The sequence below is a fragment of the Oryctolagus cuniculus genome, chromosome 14 (assembly GCF_051225735.1).
Source record: "Oryctolagus cuniculus isolate XC-2025 breed Fujian yellow rabbit chromosome 14, ASM5122573v1, whole genome shotgun sequence".
Lineage (NCBI taxonomy): Eukaryota > Metazoa > Chordata > Mammalia > Lagomorpha > Leporidae > Oryctolagus > Oryctolagus cuniculus.
The window spans coordinates 25854578-25877248 of record NC_142880.1 but is presented as its reverse complement, the minus strand read 5'-3'; the positions used below and the strand labels follow the sequence as shown (position 1 = coordinate 25877248).

The following is a 22671-nucleotide window of genomic DNA, read 5'->3' as shown; positions in this document are numbered from 1 at the left end:
CTAGGATCAGAAGCAGAGCCAGGAGTCAGAGGTAGGCACTCTGATGTGGGATGCAGACATTTTAATCACTAGGTCAAATGCCTGCCTTTTTTTTTTTCTGATGCCAAAAAATGGGCATTAATAACTAATGATGCTTTCCTGAGTTGGCACAAATAAAATACATAATAATTGAGGCTATTCAAAAGGGATATGGAAAGATAGCATAGCTGGAAAATTTGAACTACCATTGAATATATCACAGAGAACATAATCTACCAAAAAACACATTTTTGGCTTTATTTTCCTTTCAGAATCCCAAAGCAAGCAATTCAAAGCAATCATTTTAGGCTTCCTTTCCTTTCTCATGTTCTTCTCTCACTGCTTGGTGATGCTGTCTACACTGAACTTCTTCCTTATCAATTACAGGACGAAGGAAAATGGCCGCCTCTGGAGGTAATAAAATTGGAAGGCGCCGAAGTCAGCGTTGATAGCAGCCTGGGAAAACCATTTGTGTTTAACTGTGTGCCTCAGTCTGGAAATAGGATTTTTTGCCTCTGTGCAACCTCAAACCAAGAAATGAAAAGGTAATTCAGTGATCTCGTTTCTTATCAGTTGTGCTCTGAGTGGGGAAGGCTTCCTCCAACAGCCACCTTAGAGATTCTTGGGATTAGACTAGGAAAGAGCGAATGCCAAATTCATAGCATGAGACAATAAGTTGTTTTTTTACCTCAAGTGTAAAATATGAGGTCTTCATTATTCCTTCCAGTTTTTTTCCTAACAGAATTTCCAAAGAACACAAGCATCTTCCGCTACTCACTTGCTTTGACTCTTTGTGTTTCCTAGAAAAAGTCCAGTATTGCCCCAGTTCAGATCCAGCATCCTGCAAAATTGCTGGATTTATGTATTTTAAGTTAACTGGGTGGTTGGCCTTAGGTTAATACAGTAAAAGGAGATGAGCAAAGTTAGTTAAATGTAATAACGTAGCTTTATGGGGGGGAGTGATGAGGTGACCTTTTGTGAGCATGTAATGCAAATGGAGAAAGAGAAGGGTGTAAGCTTGCTGGGGTGGGGGGTGGCTTCTGAGCCCTGAGCGCCCAGCACCACCATTGTTACTCAGTGTGTCTCCCCGAGCGAGTGAAGGTCATTGGTCAGGACCCCGAGTCTACTGAGAACTGTAGTGAAAACTGCTGGTTATGAGCAAGAGGTGGGGCAGGGTGGGTGAGAGCAAGTCAGTGACAAAAGGTAGCTATGAGTCAACAGCACTTGGTGTTGATGGCATATCTCCTTAGAGAATTCACACCAGCTCCAATCTTGAAGGGATTCCTGGCTCTCAAACCTCCTGCACTAAGACATAACTGTCTCTGTGTATGGAACATTATTTATGGAACATCCATGTATGTTGCTTTAAAGGACAGACAGGGAAATGGGATGATAGCAACTAGACTGTATTTCAACTCATGCACAAAAATATTTTTTGGATACTTCATTTGTCCAAGACACTGTTTTAAGATTTCTTTGGATTAATAGTATCTCATGAAGAGGCAATCTTTGCCTTCAAATAAGCTCTGAACCAAGAAGATAGGGCATTCACTCTAATAGTTTAAATGCAAGAAAGAAGTTGAGAGGTGCTGTAGGAGAAGACAGGGCAGTCCAGGAGTTAGGAGTAGAGAGAGGATAAGGAGGTTGTTTATGAAGGGTGTGGCATAAAATCGAAAGAGCATATGAAATAAGAAAAGGAATATAGGCGAGCAGAGGAAATGAATCCAACCTTGCAGAGAATCCCAAGATTGGAAGCTAGGCAGTTTATTTTATTTATTTATTTATTTATTTATTTATTTATTTATTTTTACAGGCAGAGTAGACAGTGAGAGAGAGAGAAAGGTCTTCCTTTTTGCCGTTGGTTCACCCCCCAATGGCCGCCGCGGCTGGTGCACCGTGCTGATCTGATGGCAGGAGCCAGGTGCTTATCCTGGTCTCCCATGGGGTGCAGGGCCCAAGCACTTGGGCCATCCTCCACTGCACTCCCGGGCCACAGCAGAGAGCTGGCCTGGAAGAGGGGCAACCAGGACAGAATCCATTGCCCCGACCAGGACTAGAACCCGGTGTACCGGCGCTGCAAGGTGGAGGATTAGCCTATTGAGCCTCGGCGCCGGCCAAGAAGTTAGGCACTTTAAAAGATAATTAGACTAGATCAGCAAGATGGGTTGGGTAAATAGTCTGGGGCTTGGATAAAGGAGGCAAGACTAAGAGAATGTTGTCTTCCAGAAGAGACACAGGTGGCCACGATGCCCAAGAAATGCATGGCAAGAGGACTCAGGATAGTGGCGGTTTACTACTATTTCCATATTTTAACAGCCAGTGCCTTGCAGCAAGTGTACCAGTTATTTTCAGCCTTGCTGATGTCTGTAAAGTCCATACCTTAGTTAAAACAAAGAGTGAATGAATTCTCTCCCATGCACTAATTAAACTCTAGTAAAAGAGAAGGATAAGTATAATTTGTTTTAAGTGTACCTGGTGGAGGTGAGATTTTGCCACTCAGTAGCAAGAATGTGCTGCCCTTCAACCATGAATTTAAAGCAGTGGAACAAAGCTGAGCCTCAGGACCTGTCTGTCTGAACCGTGGGCTCAAGGCAAACAAGTCCCTGCAGGTGACACTTGTCCAGCTCCTCAATGACAGCTCCTCTCCTTTTACTGCCTCGCAGGTGGCTTGAAGCAATGGACAAAGCAGCCCACCCTGTCCACCAGGTGAGGTTTCCTTGGTCATTCATCCCTGCCTTCGTTTTGCTTTTCTTCTAAGAGGGGAACAGGGGCAAGTAAGCTGCCAGGGAGTCGACCCTGGGACTTCTCAAATCTAAAAGAGAGGAAAGAGGATTTTAAGTCAATGGGGTTTTCTGCTCAGCTCCTTTCATTACCAAAGTACAAGATCTTGAGGGTGCTTTTGGGTGGTGCTGTTGGCCAGGCAGCTTACTGAAAACTGAGTGTGTTGCATGTGTGTTTTCGGAAAATAAAAAGACACTCGTCCAGTGCTTTAGGTTCATATCCTTGTTCTATAAATACATTAACCCATTTGAATTATTCTTGCCCACTCATGATTTGCAACTTTGGAGCAATAGTCTTCAAGTTAGATGTTTTCCCTACAAACTGATAGATAATCTCATAGCATCAACATATGAGTCATCGCTCCTCTTCCTGACTTTGTGGTATAAGCTTTTGAGGGAGAAATGCTTTAGTACCCAGTTGTCTCATTTCTATACTGTACATTGGATTTCTAATGAAGACACAGATTTTCTTTACAGACACTCATTTCATCACAAAATAGCATACAAGCAAATGACATGAACTATCTAATATTGTCTGCATATTTTGGATCTTGTATATTTGGAAAAATTTAGCTTGTTCAAGCTTGCAAGTAGTACCCCATGCCCTGTAACTGTCCTTGCAGAATACTCACAAGCACCCTCTGACGACAAACAATAGGACTCGTGTTTCATTTTACCTGGAACACAATGCCCAGTACACTCATGCATCTCTCCGATGTGGCATCCTAATGAGACTCGATTATTTTTAAGCAGTGTCTATTCTACTAATGCACTCAGCATTCTCAGCAAAGTTAAACAAAAAAAAAAAAAAAAAGAACAAACGCCCAGCAGGCTTCCGCTTCACAGCAGAGGATACAGCATGCTCTGCCTTCTGAGGTCTTTTGCGCTGCCCTGTTAAACCCAAAGAACAAAAATGAAACAAAGAAGGGAAATGGGCAAGCACAGGCAGGCTGTTCTGACAAAGAGATGAAGCTCAGTGTCCCCAGCCTCAGGTCAGAGTTTCCAGAAAGATCCTGTGTCCCAAGCCTGTGGACCCAGGCTGCCCTCCAAGCGTTCAGGATCTTGATTTCTCATCAGTAACCATGACAGCCTAAGGCCTGCACTGGCCTGGGGCATTTAACCAGCGCAAGTGAGAGCACCATATAGAGAAGCATGAATCAGGGGTTGCTATCAGTCGGGTGGGCTACAAGGAAGAGGGTTAGGACAATCCCAGGTCAGTGAGATAGCTCATCAGGCCCAACGCTTACAGACAAGGCCAGTGAGACAGGCCTTTTTTGTGGTGTCTGCTTCCACTTCCTTTGGGTCAGTGTCCCCCATTTTGTAGATAACATGAGAGCACTTCAAAAAATTTGTGAAAAATGGAATTACCAGGTAAGTGTATTTTAGTGCAAAAACATTTTTGAAATTTCTGCATTTGAAGTATTTCAAAAAGTTCATCACATGTCTTGTCCTTTTTTTTTTTTTTTTTTAAGATTTATTTGTCTTTGAAAGAGTTACACACAGAGAGAGAGGCATAGAGAGAGGTCTTCCATCTTCTGGTTCACTCCCCAATTGGCCACAATGGCCAGCGCTGCACCGATCCGAAGCCAGGAGCCAGGAGTTTCTTCCAGGTCTCCCACGCAGGTGCAAGGGCCAAGGATTTGGGCCATCTCCCACTGCTTTCCCAGGCCATAGCAGAGAGCTGGATTGGAGTGGAGCAGCCGGGACTAGAACCAGGCGCCCACATCATATGCCTTTTCTATGAACTTTTTGAAGACCACTCATATGCTTGTACTTCAGACATTTTTGCACCAAAATAAACTTACTTTTCAATTTCATTTTCTGTGAACTTTTTGAAGCACCCATATATTACTTTGAAAATAATACAGAGAGAAAATAAAGAATACATTAATAGCAGGAAAAATGTGGCCATTGTCTTTTTTTTTTAAAGATTTATTTTATTTATTTGAAAGACAGACTTACAGAAAGAGGTAGAGACAGAGAGAGAGGTCTTCCATCCTCTGGTTCACTCCCCAGATGGCTGCAACAGCCGGAGCTGCGCTGATCCGAAGCCAAGGAGCCAGGAGCTTCTTCTGGGTCTCCCACACGGGTGCAGGGGCCCAAGAACTTGGGCCATCTTCTACTGCTTTCCCAGGCCATAGCAGAGAGCTGGATGGGAAGAGGAGCAGCCGGAACTCGAACTGGCGCCCATATGGGACGCCGGCGCTTTAACCCGCTGTGCCACAGCGCCAGCCCCCCGTGGCCATTGTCTACATCTTCACACTTGAAGATGTCAGTTTTTCTATAGATGTAATCACAATCAAAGTCTTTGTTGAGGGGCGGGTGTTTGGCACAGCAGTTAGGACATGAGCATTGCATTTGAGTTTGAGTTCCTGCTCTGCTTCCAATCCAACTTCCCACTAACGTACCCCGGGAGGCAGCGGGTGATGGCTCAAGTACTAGAGTCCCTGACATCCACATCAGAGACCTGGTTGGAGTTCCTGGCTCCTGACTGTGTGCCAGTTCAGCCCCAGCTGTTGCAGACATTTGGAGAGTGAACCACCAGATGGAAGATCTCTCTCCTCTAACTCTGACGCCCTCTCTGTCTCTGTACCTGTCAAGTAAAATGAAAACAAATAAATGAAGGTACTAAAAAAGTTCTAGCAGAGTAACTTTTTTGTCTTCCGTTTTGTTTAGGTAAAAGATTATCAAATGGGTGCTAAAACATTTATAGGAAGGAGGTCTCTTATTCTTTTGACTTCCTCAGAGTAGAAGTCAGAGAAGAGATGTCTATGAATATGAAAATGGAGAAGTTCCCTATGAACAATCGATAAACATGGGTTGTCTGGAGTTGCTCAAGTATTCAAACTGTCTTAACCAGAGAGCCATTTAAGGCAGCGGCTTCCTAAAAGCCAGACAGTCCTGGTGCTGGTGTCCCTGGTTCTGGGAGTTGGTGCCTTTTGGTGCAAGGTGACCACTCACGTGTCCCTCTGTGCCACACCTGCAGAGCCATGTCTGGGAAGATGTCACAGTGCACAACAGCAGCCTCCCGCCCCTGGCTATCAAGAATCCAGAGTGCCTGGGCCTGCTGCACCAGCTGGAGAGAGGCTCAGACACGTGGGTCCAGCGCTACTGCATTCTGAAGGACGGCTGCTTGTACCTGTACGCTAGCATCCGCGCCACCCAGGCCTCAGGTAAGGACGCTGTCCCTTGAGTCGGCGGTGACTGTAATCATGACAGTGATGGCACTGTAGCTTTATTGAACTGTTACCAAGCCCTGTGCTATGTGCTCTTCCACACTAGTAAAAGGTTCCCATTTTACAAGCAGCAAACTGGATGCAAGGTCTGCCTGATGTGACAAGATCACATGCAGTAAGTAATGAACACAGGCAGGCTACCTCCAAAGCTTGTACCCTTTACCCCTCAACTTTGCTGCCCAGAAAAGTGAAAGGAAGTTATCTTTCATGCTTGTAGTCATTGATGCGTTCAAAGGCAAAGCCAATCATTTTCTTGAATAGTGACTCCGTCCCTTTCTTGAGGATCCCTAATTTGAGCAAGGTGAGTAACGAAAGGAACATTCATTGTCCATGTTCCTCGGTCAGATTACTTAGCATCCTAAACTTGGTTTCCTCATTTACAAAATGGGAATTATGGGAATTGAAGCCGTTTCACAGAACTATCATGGAAACTGAGTCACTGCTGTCAAAGTGACTTAGCTCCTCATTTCATACACTCTGTAAAAATCTCTAATATATACAGTTCATTATTCAATTATATAATTAGTATGCATATTAAATTATATAGAGTTTAACAGCTATTTATATAAAATGATTATGTAGACAATATAATTTGATAAAATAACAATTATGCCTGATTTCCACAAGATATATTATTTCACTTTCCTTTAATTTTTTTAAACTTTTTTATTTTTTTAAAATTTTTTTAACTTTTGTTTAATAAATATAAATTTCCAAAGTACAGCTTATGGATTACAGTGCCCCCCCCCATAACTTCCCTCCCACCTGCAACCCTCCCATCTCCTGCTCCCTCTCCCATTCCATTCACATCAGGATTCATTTTCAATTATCTTTATATACAGAAGATCAATTTAGTATATATGAAGTAAAGATTTCAACAGTTTGCACCCACACAGAAACACAAAGTGTGAAGTACTGTTTGAGTACTAGTTATAGCATTAATTCACATTGTACAACACATTATGGACAGAGATCCTACATGAGGAGTAAGTGCACAGTGACTCCTGTTGTTAACTTAATAAATTGACACTCTTGTTTATGGTGTCAGTAATCACTCTAGGCTCTTGTCATGAGTTGCCAAGGCTATGGAAGCCTTTTGAGTTCACCAACTCTGATCTTCTTTAGACAAGTTCTCTCCTCCCTTCAGAGAAAGGTACCTCTTTCTTTGATGGCCTGTTCTTTCCACTGGAATCTTTAAAAGACGCATTTATTTATTTGAAAGTTAGAGTTACAGAGAGAGAGGGAGAGACAGAAGAGGAGAGAGAGGGAGAGAGGGAGAGAGAGAGAGGTCTTCCATCTGCTGGTTCACTCCCCAAATGGCTGCAATGGCCGGGGCTCGGCCAGGCCCAAGGCAAGAATTTCATCCAAGTCACTCACATGGGTGCAGGGGCCCAACCACTTGGGTCATCTTCCACTGTGTTCCCAGGCACATTAGCATTTAGCTGGACAAGAAGTGGAGAAGCCAGGACTCGAACCGGCGTCTATATGGGATGCTGACTCCACAAGCGACGGCTTTGCCTGCTGTGCCACAGTGCCAGCCCCTCTTGTGATTTTTCAGATTTATTGTTTGAAAGGCAGAGAGAGAGAAAGACAAGGCTCTGACCTGCTGCTTCATTCCCCAAATGCCTTCAAAGGCCAGAACAATATCGGGAGCTGAGAATTCAATTCAGATCGACTGCGTGGGTGACAGGGACCCAAGGACTTGAGTCATCCCTTGAATCTCCTAGGTTGTGCATTAGCAGGAAGCTGGAATCAGGAGCCAGAAATGAGTATGAAACCCAAGAATACCAACCTAGGGCATAAGCATCTTAATCACTAAGCAATGCTCCCTCCTTTCTTATAATTTTTTGACAAAATAAATTATCGATGTTTTCTTTGTAGTTGCATTTCCCCCCTAGGAGTAATCTTTAAATAAATAACCATGGCGGGCATTCTGGAATCTCAGTCATTCAATTTCTATTTTCAACGTGAGTGTCTATGTTTAATTAAGCAAGGTGAACGTGGAAAATGAGAGGGCGGCGCCTGGTGACCATGTCCACCTTCTTGGAAATATACAAGAGGTTCAAGTCAAGCGTCACAGCCGGGCCCTTTTTCATCACTTGGATTGAACAGTAAATTCCTCTCCTCCTCTCACCCTCCCATTGCAACCGTGGCCCAGCATATCATACAACCACGAACAAACAGCATCCCTGGGCTTACGGAGTAGGCTGTTCCTGTTCACAACAGTTGCCTTCCACAGCTGATATCGGGATGAGAATGAATGTAAAAAAATTAAATCTCCAAAGGAGTCATTGACTTTGATTTGTATGTAAAAATATCACTTCAGAAGTCTGAGTCCTTTTAGTTACCAAGACATGTAAGCTGAGTTTCAAGAGACGGTTTCCATCCATAGACAGGAAATGTTCAGGATAGAATGTGTAGAGTACTCCAAACTCTGAAATGATCAGGAAGTGCTCCAAACTCCTGGGGCCTGTGGACTGTTTAAAAATAATAATGACAGCCGCTAAGTGGCTTTGCTTTTTCAGAAAGGTCAGAGAAGGTCCTGCTTGGATTGAGAAGTCCTAGTTAGGAAGGGAGGGAAGTGCTCGCCGTGGCCTACAAATAATGCTAGCAGAAGCAGCAATCCTACAGTGAGTACAGTGCTGTACTGTTCACTCTGGCGCGTCGTTAGCTTAACTTCCAGAGCAACCCTGCAGGATTGGTTATTATCCCACCTACATATTTGTAATCTGGTGTTTTGGACAGTTAAATCACTGGTTCAAGTTTCTCTAGCTAGTAAATGGTGAAGATAGAACTTGAACCCAGGTAGCCTGAATTTACACCAACAAAAATTTAAAAATAATGAGTAGAAAACAATGAAGCCTTATTAACACTCAACTCTTATCATTGCAATCGCCTTTCTAGAAGTTTCCATAGTTGTCTTCAGAGCACTTCAGAGTCTTATTCTTTGACCTGTACCATCTGTATATGGCTTTACTTTTCATTGCTTGTGTTAAATCCCTGTGCACTCCACCCAAACAATGTCACATTCTATTTCCCAAGGCACACGCCACCTCCTCAACACTTTTCTGATCCCGTATCCTTGCTCGTGCGAGTTCCTTTCTCTGGATCATCCCCTACCTATCTACGTATTATGCAATGCAAGTTGTCCTTAAAGCACCTATTCAAATACTGTGCAATTCTGCTAGAGAGCAGTCCCAGATGGTCCTAGATAAATAACCTCCCTTTTCTGAACCTATGTACCTGTGCCACTCATCACCCTTACCTTGTATTTCATTTCTTGATGGACACCATATCCCTTCAATAATCACGTCTTCCAGAAATGACTGTATATTCTACTATGCACATTGAGTGAACCGAGGAAGGAAGGAACACTCAAATGAACTCCACTGGCCAGTGGCCCTATAACGTATGCGCAGTTTATCATCCCCTTATTTGACAGTGGAGAAAGGCTAGAAGATTGCAAAGCTAATTCAAAGGCAAAACTGGAAGTCAACCCACCACATGCATGGCCTTTCTTCCACATCACACTCTTCCCAACAGTAAGAAGTTATCAAATTTATCTCTCTTTTAAAGTTCCTCTCTCTAAAATATTTTGTGTTTATGTAAACTGTTTAATCCAGGGGTGGCTTTGTTGCCTAGTGGTTTGGATGCCTGCATCCCAAACTGGAGTGTCTGGGTTCAAGTCCTGACTCTGCTTCCTATTCCACCTTCCTGCTAACGTGCACCCTGGGAGCAGCAAGTGATAACTCAAGTCGTTGCATCCCTGCCACCAAGCAGGAGACTTGGATTGAGTTCTAGGCTTTCAGCTTTGGCCCGGCCCAGTAGTAACTGTTGGGGGCATTTAGGGAGTGAACCAGTGGATAGTAGCTCCCTTTGTCTGCTTGCCTGCATCTCTCTCTCTCCTCTCTCCTCCCTCACCTCGCCCATCTCAAATAAACAAATAAACAAAAATTTCAAAATATATTTAATAGAAGCATATCCATTCTCTCCCAGTCTTACTTCTTAAATATTTCTGTGTCTATAGATCCTTAATTTCTACCCAAATGATCTCAAGTATGGATTAAGAGAACATTTTCTCAATTCCAACATAAAATTTGTATCTAGGTCGTGTTCTAAACCAGAGGTCTGTAATCTCTGTTTTTACACTATTCTGCTTTTCCTTGACTAAAACATAACACTGGTGAACTTCACCACCACCCCTTCCACTGCCTGCTCCCGTGAGCACATGGAAGCTGTCCTATCAGCTGCAACCTTTCTTCAGGGTTAAGGCGACTGTGAAGGAATTCTTCCGAGAGTCTGTATCCTTCTATACACTTGGATTTTAAATGGAAGTTTAAACACTTTTGCAAGAGTCCTGCTCAACCTTCTTGCGTATTTTAACTTGGATCATGACCTGAGGCTCACAGCCAGTGACCCAGAACAATGAAACTCAAAAAAAAAGGAGGAGGGGCCGGCATTGTGGTACAGCTGGTTAAGCTGTGGCCTGATGCCTTCATCCCATATGAGCACCGGTTTGAGTCCTGACTGATCCACTCCTGGTCCAGCTCCCTGCTAATGCACCTAGGGCAGCAGCAGAAGATGGCCCAAGTGCTTGGGTCCCTGACCCTCATGTGGGAGACCCGGATGGAGCTCCAGGCTCCTGGCTTCAACCTGGCTCAGTCCTGACTGGTGCAACCAGTTGAGGTGGAAAGGTGGAAAATCTCTCTCTCTCTCTCTGTAATCCTGCCTTTCAAATGAATAAATAAATCCTTAAAAAAAAAAAAAAACTCACGAAAGTAAGGTAGGATGGAGGCATATCTGTCTCCTCTGGGAAATTCTCAAAATAAATGTGCGGTCTCCACCTACCACCAAGGATCACTGCCCTGATGACCCATTGTTTTGCAGAGGGCTGGACTGCATGTCCTAAGTGTGTTTCAGTGGGAAAGTTAGCACACGTTGAATGCTTTCTATTTAAGGAGGACTAGAAAAAAACACTTAATACTCCTCATCTAAATCTAATTTGTACAAACTATACATAGAGAAAACACTTAATACTCATCTAAATCTAATTTTTATAAGCTATACACTGTTGTTGCCCCCATCATAGGTGAGAAACTAACGCTTAGAGAAACTAACTGAGATACTGGTGGCCACTTAGTGATTCTGTGATGATAAACACAATGGAATCAAACACTATCTTAATCCTGGCCTTTTTGTTTAAAAGATTTATTTATTTATTTATTTGAAAGTCAGAGCCACACAAGAGAGGAGAGGCAGAGAGAGAGAGAGAGGTCTTCCATCCGATGGTTCACTCTCCAGTTGGCTGCGATGGCCGGAGCTGCGCCAATCCGAAGCCAGGAGCCAGGAGCTTCCTCTAGGTCTCCCATGCGGGTGCAGGGGCCCAAGCACTTGGGCCATCTTCTACTGCTTTCCCAGGCCATAGCAGAGAGCTGGATTGGAAGTGAAGCAGCCGGGTCTAGAACTGGTGCCCATAAGGGATGCCTGCACTTCAGGCCAGCGTGTTAACCCACTGCACCACAGTGCCAGCTGGCTCTTGACCCTAACTCTTAAACCATAATGCTGCATGGAGTTTTTCCTGGCAGAAATTACTCTTACAGCAGCACTGAGTCAGTCATAGTGGTATCTGTTCTCCGCACTCTGGACATCGGCACACTGACCAAGATAGCCAGTCCAATTGTTTGTCACCAGAGCCACAAGGGTTGGGAGGACAGCAGAGGAATTTGTTAGAATGGCTGAACCCATGCTATGTCATGAACATGACAAGCACTGACAGAATCAGTTTAATGTGAACATTTTTTTGTGCATGGCCTGTGAATCCTTTTTGCATTCATAAACATGTAGAGTTCTGACACTCATTGTCAATTCTTGTAAGTGATGCTAAGTAAATGACCTTTATGCTGATCCGAGCCTTAAGTCTTCCCTTAGTTGTATCATACAAGCTCTGCTTGGCTCTCGCATTCCTCAGCCTTGTAAGGTTCCTTGCTCTCTGCCCTGTGAAAGTCATAACCTTGACGCGACCCTTAATTGCCATGTACACCAATGTTTATCAGACTGTGGGTTTTGATCTCATTTATGAGTCAAGTAATCAATGTGGTAGATTGTGGCTGATATTTTAAAGACAACAGAATAGAATTTAATTGAATGAAAAATATTATGGTGCTTCACATGGGTTCGCAAAGTGATCTAAATCAAAAACATGTAGAGGTTTGTATTTATCACATTTTTTGGTCACAACAAAAATGTTAAAAAAATACTAATATACAAAAAACTTGTTCAGATGGTCAGCTTCATGTTCAGAGCGTTCACTCCGTTCCCTCCTTTTTTGTAATACTCCTGTCACTTGTTGACTTCCTTAACTCCCACATCATGGAGACCCTGTCCCCTGATTGCAGCACCATCTCCATTGTTTCAACGTTCTTTCTCATTTAGCTCATTGCTCTGTTCTGTCTAAGAGAGGTGGGAAACATTCCTTTTCCTGAAGGTATCTGTTGAATAGTTGGGCTGACTTACTTCTCGTAACAGTCACATGAGACACTGAGAGGATACCAAGGACAATACGGGGAAGGCCAGGGAAGAAGAAAGTAACATGAGGGGGATGAACAAATGTGTGAGGTGACAGAGTTTGGGCTTCCTGGGAGAGCCGTATTACACACTAATCCTGCATTTGACTTGCAGCCAGATAAATAGACACCTCTAATGCGTAATGTGGAATTCAGAGAAACAGTCTCGTCGCTTCCCTGAAGGCATCCCTTACTGTCAAGGAAAAGTGTTTGTGCCTTCCCCAATGCACTGTTGGCTCGTTCGTGCCTGCTTCTGTTAAGAAGCCACTGTGTGAGGATCCCAGAAGCCCCTTCGTCACATGCCTTTCCATAGGCCTGAAGGCCTGTCAGTCACCAAGCCCTTGATGATTTTTTGCCTTTAATCTCTCTCCAGCAAAAACAGGAAGTAAGAAATCATGACTGCTAACTATTGTTCTTCAGTAATTCACATAAAGGTCTGTGTGCACTTTTCTGAAAGATCCATTTTGTATTATTGCAACAAATGAAGCAGACGATTCTTGCACAGTTCTTCCAAGAAATCTCTGCCCATGCATTGCATTGGCTTGCTAATTACTACTGCCTCCTCACACAGAAGGAATGTCCTCATGAGGTCGCCTCAAATGAAGTAATAATTAATGTATTTTTTTAATATATTTTATTTATTTATTTGAGAGAGAGCCACAGACAGTGAGGGGGAGGGACAGAGAGAAAAGTCTTCCATCTGTTGGTTCACTCTCCGAATGGCCCAATGGCCAGAGCTGTGCCAATCTGAAGCCAGGAGCCAGGATTTTTCTTCTGGGCCTCCCACGCAGGTGCAGAGGCCCAAGCACTTGCGCCACCTTCCACTGCTTTCCCAGCCTATAGCAGAGAGATGGATCGAAAGAGGAGTAGCCAGGACTCGAACTGGCACCCATATGGGGTGCCGGTGCCGCAGGCAGAGAATTAACCTACCGAGCCACAGTGCCAGCCCCACAATGGGGTTATAATTGGATGTCTTTATTGACTACACTGCAACTGGTTAGAAAGAAGATCTGAAAACCTTCTGTTTGTATCAAACACTTCCTGCTTCCAAAAATAGGAGGAACGAGGGAAGGTATTCCTACCTGTTCCAGTATATGAGGAAAGGAACTCTCATAAGCAGAGAGAAGCCACATGCCAGTGCAGCAGCATGTGCACACCAGGTACTACTGGTCCGAGCAGAGAATTAAGATAGAAAATACCCCTCTGATTTTTCTCTAGGTATCCTATAGACTTGAAACATCCAACACATAGTTTATTTTATGTCTAGTGTACACCCAAGAAATGAAACCATACTTCTAAACCAAAACCTGTACATGAATGATCACAACATTGGAGAAAATCCAAGTGTCCATCAACCAATGAATGGATAAATGGGTGTGGAATATCCATAAATGAGACGTCATTTAATAATAAAAAGAAATGAGGTGTTGATATGTGTTCCAATACAGAGCCCGGGAAGCAACATGCTCAGCGAAGAAAGCTGCTCCCAGAAGACTATGCACAGTTACCAACCATTCTGTAGCTACACAATGTTCCAGAAAAAGCAAATCTGTGAAGACAGAAAAGAGGTTAGGAAGGATTGCCGAGGGCTGGGAAGGGCACCTCAGGTGGGAGTGACTACTGAGAGATATGAGGTTTCTTTTCAAGGTGATCAACAAGTTCTAAACCTAGATTATTGTGACCATTGCACAACTCCACAAATAAATGAAAATCCTTGAATGCGAATGCTACCCTGTAAGTGAGCGAATTTTATGGCATATGAAGTATATCTCAAGAAAGTTATAAACTAAAATGGACTTTTAAAAATTTTAGATGAAAGTAAATAAAGAATTTAATATTGCACCTATCCTTTACTCACAAAATAAGCAGATTTTTTTTCTAATTATTTTTAAAAATATTTATTTTATTTATTTGAAAGGTGGAGTTACAGAAAGACAGCGAGAGAGGTCTTCCATCCGCTGGTTCACTCCCCAAATGGCTGCAATGGCCAGGGCTGGGCCAGGCTGAAGCCAGAAGCCAGGAGTTTCATCCAGCTCTCCCACAGGGCTGGCCTCAATCCAGTGCCCATATGGGGCCAGCATCACAGGCAATAGCTTCACCCACCACGCCACAATGCCAGCCCCTTTTCTGCCACTTGTTGTGTTTAGGAAGACAAATTTATGTCTTGCTGACAATGTGTGTCACGAAAGGAAAATACAAGTCAGCCATACTCAAAGGGGCCAACTTTCCGCATCACAGTTGCTTTTTAACAATACACAGAGTCTGCATCAAATGGAGAGGCAAAATTCCAGGGAGTATTTTCACATTTCCTTGCTAGTGTGGTGTGCCGCAAGGGCTGCTGGGAACGCTGGGGCTGGGAAGAACGGGGAGCAGGAGCAAGGGCCTCACACAGCTGTAGACACGACCCAGTGTCTCCCCTGCAGGAGGCGGCGCTGCCTGTGGGACACCCTGCACCCAAATAACAGAAACAAAACGCGGGCCGAGCCACATGCAGGGTAGTCACTGACATGGATTCAAAGGCTCACAGGGGGAAAATATCTTTTAAAACCAGTCATTTATTCTCATTGCTAATTCAGTTTGGCTCTTTCGGATCACCCAGGGGTTCGTGTTTTCCATGTGCTTTGCCGATGCACCCAAAGGGTGCAACTCTGTGTTGCTGGGAGAAGCTGCTGGCCGTCTTTATAAGTCTCCAGAAGAGATGCTTTCTTGGTTCTACCCCGGAAAATACTACCTCATTTTCTTCTACTGTGATATTGTCACCCTTTGATACATAAAATTTTATTTGCAAATATGTCTTTTAGGGTCCACAGTAACCCCCAGCTAGGTACTGAACAGGTAGTAAGAGGATTGCAAAACTGGAAACCAAGAAATCCGAGTTCTATTACCAGGCTTGCCACTGATCTTTTCTGTGTGGGCTCCAATTCCATCCTCTGGAGTCCCAGTTTCTTCATCTATAAATGAGACCCTGGACCAGAGGTGCCTTCAGACACAAAATGTTCTTGATCCTTGTGAAGATATCTTTTTATTAAATATATATTTTAAAGGCAGAGTTACAGAGAGAGAGAGAGAGAAAGAGAGATACAGACAGAGAGGGAGAGACACAGAGAGAGAGATCTTCTCTCTGCTAGTTCGCTCCTAAAAAGGCCATAACAGCCAGCCTTGGGCCAGGGCTGGGTCAGACTAAAACCCGGAGACTGGAACTCCATCCAGGTCTCCCAAGCACTTCAGCCATTTTCTGCTGTGTTCCCAGGCACATTAGCAGGGAACTGATTTGAAATCGGAGCAGCTGGGACTTGAACCAGCACTCAAATGGGATGCTGGCATTACAAGGGGCAGCTTAACTGGCTGCACCATAACACAGGCCCCAGAAATTTATTTTATTTATTTGAAAAGCAAAGTGACAGAGAGAGGGAGAGACACAGAAAGGGATCCCTCATCTGCTGGTTCACCTCCCGAATGGCAGAGACCCAAGCACTTGGGCCATCTTCTTCTGCCTTCCCAAGCGCATTAACAGGGAGCTGGATCAGAAGCTGAGCAGCCGGGACTCAAACTGGAGCTCCAATACAGGACGCCGGCATCTCAAACCATTGCACCACAGCACCAGCCTCCTCTTTCTCTCTGTTCTTCTTTTTCAATTCTCACTTTATTTTTTTATTTCCCCCTCTGCAGGTGGCCTCTATCTGCAGGGATATAGAGTGAGTGAACAGCCCCTCAGCCTCAAACAGTCGGTCATTGAACTCAAACCTCCATGTGAAGAGTTCAAGACTTTCTACTTCTGTGCAGAAAATAAAACAGAAAACCAGCGGTAAGCCGAAGCCCTCCTGTTTCTTCTTTCTCAGTCCTGACGGGGCCTCCTTAGCAAACACTTACCCTTACTTTCCAGCTCCCGCTCTCCACATTCACGCCTCCCTTTCCTTACTGTCTCTAGTTCATATTCTTAGGATTTGTTCCATGTATTTTTTTTTTCAAGTAGAAAAGTAGTCCACAAGCCTTCCCAAAGCAGTGACAGCTGAGTCCAACTTTAAGATAAAAAAAGTCTACTGACACCATTATCTGTGAAGACTGATTTATGAATTCACAGATTCACTCTTTCCCTTCTTTTCGCGTTGCTCATGCGAGTATCTCCATCTGAATTGGTCTGTTGTTTGGTCCTGTCATAAGGCACCAAGGGGCATAGGATTTACTTAATTCACAGTGTGCTCTGTATACAGCTCAGCGTGCACAAGTGGGCACTTACATCATAATAATTCTGAAAAAAGAAGAGCGTTAAAATTAACAGAGACAAAGCTGTGAGGCGGAGGAACTGTGCTGTGGTACCCGAAGCATCCTTCTCCACCTCTCAGGTCTCCCTAACCTAAGTCCCATCCCCCACCATCCAGGTCCCTCCATCTCCCATGCCTTCCTTCATGGCCAGGCCCCACTTTTCTCCAAATGATCTGGGGGAAAAAGTCTAATAAAGAAATTCATGGTGGTTTATTAAGACAGAGGACATGGCAAAATTTCCAAGGACGTTGCAAGGATCAGATACACTGCTTTTTTAAAATATTTATTTATTTAAAAAAAACATTCATTTGAGGCTGGCACTGTGGCTCACTAGGCTAATCCTCCACCTGCTGCGCCAGCACCCTGGGTTCTAGTCCCGGTTGGGGTGTCGGTTCTGTCCCGGTTGCTCTTCTTCCAGTCCAGCTCTCTGCTGTGGCCCGGGAGGGCAGTGGAGGATGGCCCAAGTGCTTGGGCTTCTGCACCTGCATGGGAGACCAGGAGAAGCACCTGGCTCCTGGCTTCGGATTGGCGCAGCGCTGGCCGTTGCAGCCATTGAGGAGGGAACCAATGGAAAAAAGGATGACCTTTCTCCCTGTCTCTCTCTTTCACTGTCCACTCTGCCTGTCCAAAAAAAAATTCACTTGACAGGCAGAGTGGGAGCTGGCATGGTGGTATAGCAGGTAAAGCTACTGCTGTGACACCAGCATCCCATATGGGCGCTGGTTTGTTTACTGGATATTCCACTGCTAATCCAGCCCCCTATCAATGGCCTGCAAAAAGCAGAGGAAGATGACCCAAGCATTTGCACTTCTGTCACCCAGGAGGGAGACCCAGATGAAGCTCCTGGCTCCTGACTTCAGCCTGGCCCAGTGAGGGCTGTGGCAGCCATTTGGTAAATGAACCAGTGAATGGTTCTCTCTCTCTCTCTCTCTCCCTCCCTCCTCCCTCCTTCCATCTCTCTCTCTCTCTCTCTGTGTGTGTGTGTGTCTATATGTAACTCTGACTTTCACACTAAATGAATAAATCGTTAAAGAAGAAGAAAGGCAGAGTGACAGAGAGAAAGATTGGTCTTTCATTCACTGGTTAATGCCTCTAATGTCCACCACCCACAGCCTGGGCTAGGCGAGGCCACAGCCAGGATCCAGGAACACCGTCTGGTTCCACAAGATAACCCCTAGCCCAGAGTAAGTTCACTATGATACAAGTCAGTATTCCCTCTCAGAGACTCCCAGAGCACCTCAGTGCTTCTGAGACGTCCTGAGAGAAAGAATCATGTTCAACTGTTCTAGGTCATTACTGTTGATGTTAATGGCGCCTATCTACTGCTCTGAGAATAAATGTTATAAAGATGTGTTTTATAAAACATCATCCAAGAAAATGAAAGGGAGGGAGAGACAGTAAACCTACCTGGAGACTGTGTTGGGGGTTCCAGAATTTAACCAAGAAATATTTGGCCCTATCCCAGTATCTGAATGGCATGCATTTGAGCAACTAAACTTTAGATATAAACATAAAATACTAATAATAATGTCTAAAAGCTTCTAACTCCATTAGTCATTATTTACAAATATCATACCCTCTTCTGATTCTATTAACTGAATTAGCATATTTCATTACTTACTTCTGCCTATTCCATGTTGGGTATTTAAACATTTTATTCAACTCCAAATCTTAGGAGCAAGGTTTATCCTATGAATTTTAAGCTAAATAACCAAAAGAAACAAGAAAATAAATGAAAAGATTTTGTAACCTTTCACCTCCCAGAGTCCAAAAATATGTTTAAACCCTGCCCTGTTCTCATTTTTCCTGCAGCTGGATCACAGCTCTGAAAATCTCTATCAAAAAATGGGTTCCTTTGCAGCAAGCTATTCAAGATTTCATGAATCGACCTCTGGAGGAGACCAGAATGTGAAAACAAATCCCCATCCTTTAGACGAAGGACGCCCAACATCATCACCAGCTTGCATGAAGAAGAAAAATGGTTGTCGCTATATGTCTTTTCAAAGGAATGCCCCTCCAATATCCTAAATTTTGTGATAAAATTGAATATGGTTTTGTTATAGAATCCTTTATTTATTTATTTATTTATTTATTTTTAACTTTTATTTAATGAATATAAATTTCCAAAGTACAGCTTATAGATTACAATGGCTTCCCCCCCCCATAACTTCCCTCCCACCCGCCACCCTCCCCTCTCCTACTCCCTCTCCCCTTCCATTCACATTAAGATTCTGAATATGGTTTTTTGACCAAAGCACTAATACCTAATGTGACTTTCTGGCGCTCAGTGTATATCACCATTAATACTCTACATTTTTCTCGCTTACAGCCTACATATGTTAGCATCAAAATACAATATACGCTAAACTTTCATCATTGGAGGCATAAATATAATAAAAGTTGATTTATTTTATCTTTTACATTCTTTGCTACTTGCTCCATTCTCTGTTCTGGCTCTAGGCTTCCTGGGATGCCTCTGGGTCATGATGCAGAAAGCTGATATTGGGAAAACTAAGCTCCTGGAAACAAAGTAGCTTAAATGATGAGTAAGTAATTCACCAAAGAAGGTCATCTTTCTTAAGGCATTTTACAATACATGGCCCAAGTGCTTCCTAGGACTTCCAAGATGAAAGAAAAGAATAACAACTATAGTCAGACATAAAATATAAAATAAAATTTCTTTAAAAATGACTGAATTTTGGAAAGAAAACTCAATGACATGAGTCTGAGCCACCACCAGGATTGCTGTAACACTGCAAACAAAAACCTATCAAGAATGCACGAGTCTTGTTCCTGAAAGTCAAATCCGGAGACTTCATTTCTCAGTGGGGCAATCTGTATGTGTATCCAAGATATTGGGATGCATTGGAAGTCTCAGGCCTTCACTAATGGAACACGGATCGCAGATTTCAAGTTCAGCTGTGAGATTCAAGTGTTCCTCAGCAACTTACCAAAAAAACCAAAAAGATGAAATCTCGACTTTCCATAAAATAATAGTATTGTAGAGCTCCCCAGAACCTTACAGCTCAAGCCCTGTGCTGTGCAGACAAGGCTGAGGGAGGCATTGCCTGTTGAGTGTGACATCAGTTTGTATGGCAGGGCTGGAGCTGAGGCCAGGTTTTCATCTCTGCGCCCAGCATTCTCTCAGTCCTCCTCCTCTCCCCATACTGTGCCCCAGAAAATGTGACCTGGTTTCCCAGAGATGATGAAACCATGCTCTATGCATAGTAGCGGAATTCTTCTACTGTTTTGTGAGAACTGACACACATCATGTGTCAGCTCCAGCAATACGTCCTGCTTACATTTCTACAATCTCATGGAAGGATTTCATGTCCATTCAAATCATGTCCATGTCCAGGGAATTTTAAACATGAAAAAAAAAAAACAAAATTAATGTCATATTCCTATGCTCTTCACCTCGGCCTCACCAAATAGCCTGTGAAGTTCTCCAAAAGATGGCTACAACCTGCAGCTGTCTCTCACCATAACTCAGATGAAGGAGCTGGTGAGTATGGGAAGCTGTGCTCCTCAATTTGTGGCTTAAGAAAAGCTGCCCAAGTGAACTCACACCAAAAAAGACATGCTGTCCTATTCTGACCAAGTTCATACCATCATCAGAACATATTCAATTAACAGTAACAGACAGCTCTCTGTTCTGAAAGGGTCCCTTTGTTCTCCCAGAACTTGCCATGATCATAATGAGGTCTTTCAGGAGGGGCATCATCAGTAATGTCATGAAGGAATCCTGGGGCTCGCACATCTGCTCCCCGTGGGGAGGCGCCCTGCCTCTCTGGAGCCTCGCCATCGAAAGCACAAGCTGTGCTGTTACCAGGCAGCCAGCTATGACCACAGCCACTGGGAACCTGGCACGGCGCTCTCCCTTGAAGGAGACAAACAAAAACAGCTACCTTGGGAAAATGTGAATGCGATTTTCCCTGAACCAAGCATTGACATAAATCTCTTGAAAGGAAAAGATATCAGCATTCAAGGCTCAGAGTCATTCCCCAAAAACTACTATTCTTATTTCTGGAAGATTCTAGAAATCGAAACAATCCTGGACAGGAAGCAGACATTTTTGTAGGGGGTGGGTATTTTTATGTGAAGAGGGTTCTTAACTTTTACATGATTTTCAAAGAGTCTTGACCCAAAAAGAAATATTTAGTTCTAAGATTATTTTCCAAGATCTACAAGGTTTCCATCTCCAGCAGATAAAATAAGGAGAGAGAACTGCCAGCCCAGCCTCTGACTATGCATTTTTGGGTTAACTTTTTGGCAAAGCAAAGAGAGCTCCCTAGTAGCCAATTAGCTGATAAAATGTTCTTTGAGCACCTACTTGGGGCCAGACTCACTGGTTACTACCAGCTTACTACCATTAAAGTAAAGGGAAAGAATTGTTCGGATCGTCTATTCCACAGCTAGAGGATCTGAGTTCAGATTCTAGCTCTGTCACTTCCTTGCTGTGGCACTGGGCAGACGACCTCTCTTTGCTTCAGTTTTGTCATCCATAAATGGGGGAAATTATAGCACTTACCTCATATGTGTATGACAATTAAATGAATGGGTTATGAAAAGCATCGACTACGCTGCACCCCCAGTGAACTCTCGATATAATTATCAATATCGTCAGCAAGGATTTGTCTCCTCTTACGCAGACTTCTCATCACTGAGGCTGGTTTGAAAGGAAAACATTTTGTCTCCTTCACCTCCCACACTGCAGGTGGGACGATGGGGGAAGATCTACTGAGGTTTCCATCTTGTGTGGGCCTAGTGTACTTCCAGGCTTTCTGAATCAGATACTGCATACTTTTGCCTATTTAAAATCCCAAAGACTAGCCTACTGTTGCCGAAATTCTTCTAGCCCAACTCCAGGGTAAACTTGGGTGATTTTCCACCAGCTTCCTTAGAAGCATCATCCTAAGCCCAAAATGTGCTCAGCAGGTCCCAGCAGGGCCTCAACAGTGCTGCTCTAACTCCAGTCTCTGTTCTGCTTCAGTCTGTTGATTTAATGTGCACGCTCCAAGGAAAATCCTCAGACTGTTCTGTACTTGGGTTTTCCAGCAGAATTATATTAGTGAAGATAAATTCAGAAATATGAAAGCGCACAATGATTCATCCCCCTAAGAAGAGAACACCAAAAGTAATCAATTTCCTTATTTGTCTCACCCACGGAGCCTGAGAAATTGTCTAGCTGATCCCTTGCCTCCAAATTACCACCCAGCCTTCCTCCTGGGTTTGGAACAGTCTTTTCCCCACAGCTTTTGGGGAAAAATCCTTTTCCACAGAAGCCTGGCTAACAGAATTGTCTTTCCCACCTGAGCTGTCTAGAACCATGCAAAATCCATTTGGTAACATGTCTGTGGTGGAATGCGAAAGCTAATGAAATAAAGCATTTTTTTTTTTTAAAGTAGCCACTCTAACCCAAAACTTTGCATGTTATATATGCCAAGTTTATGCACCCACATGTTGGGTTAATAAACATCCTTTCATATGTTTCCAAATCTGCCTTTTTAGAATGGACCCTAGACAGAGGCAGACAACTTTCACTTTAGTGATTCTTCACACCCTATTAGCTCCAAGCAGATGAATAGCCAGGATGCATAAAGAAGGTTTTGAATGTACTGGTGGGTTATTTTGGCAGCCTTTTGAAGCAGAATGGGGAGGGCTTCACATCTGTAATGAGCGTTTGATGTCTTCAGGGAGGTAGAACTGTGTCTATCTAGCTAACTGCATGCCCTGAAGCTAGCACAATGCCCAGCATACACTAGGCACTCCGCAGTCATTGAAGTAAAAGCATAAATAAATGAATTCCAG

At 43.7% G+C, this 22671-nt stretch overlaps 1 protein-coding gene across 1 annotated transcript; it reads left to right on the top strand.

Moving 5' to 3' along the window:
* The first annotated feature begins 411 nt into the window (after window positions 1-411).
* On the top strand, window positions 412-19280 carry LOC100359138 (interactor protein for cytohesin exchange factors 1). Its single transcript, XM_051853594.3, has 5 exons — window positions 412-563; window positions 2682-2724; window positions 5785-5971; window positions 16267-16402; window positions 18673-19280. Exons 1-5 carry the CDS (start codon window positions 556-558, stop codon window positions 18770-18772), a joined length of 474 nt encoding a protein of 157 aa, XP_051709554.3. The 5' UTR covers window positions 412-555; the 3' UTR covers window positions 18773-19280.
* Window positions 19281-22671: the final 3391 nt, after the last annotated feature.

Excerpts from the sequence above, each read along its gene's own strand:
- LOC100359138 (XM_051853594.3), top strand. Across the intron at positions 2,725-5,784 it reads CAGCCCACCCTGTCCACCAG|AGCCATGTCTGGGAAGATGT; the intron begins GTGAGGTTTCCT and ends CCACACCTGCAG. Across the intron at positions 5,972-16,266 it reads CCGCGCCACCCAGGCCTCAG|GTGGCCTCTATCTGCAGGGA; the intron begins GTAAGGACGCTG and ends CCCCCTCTGCAG.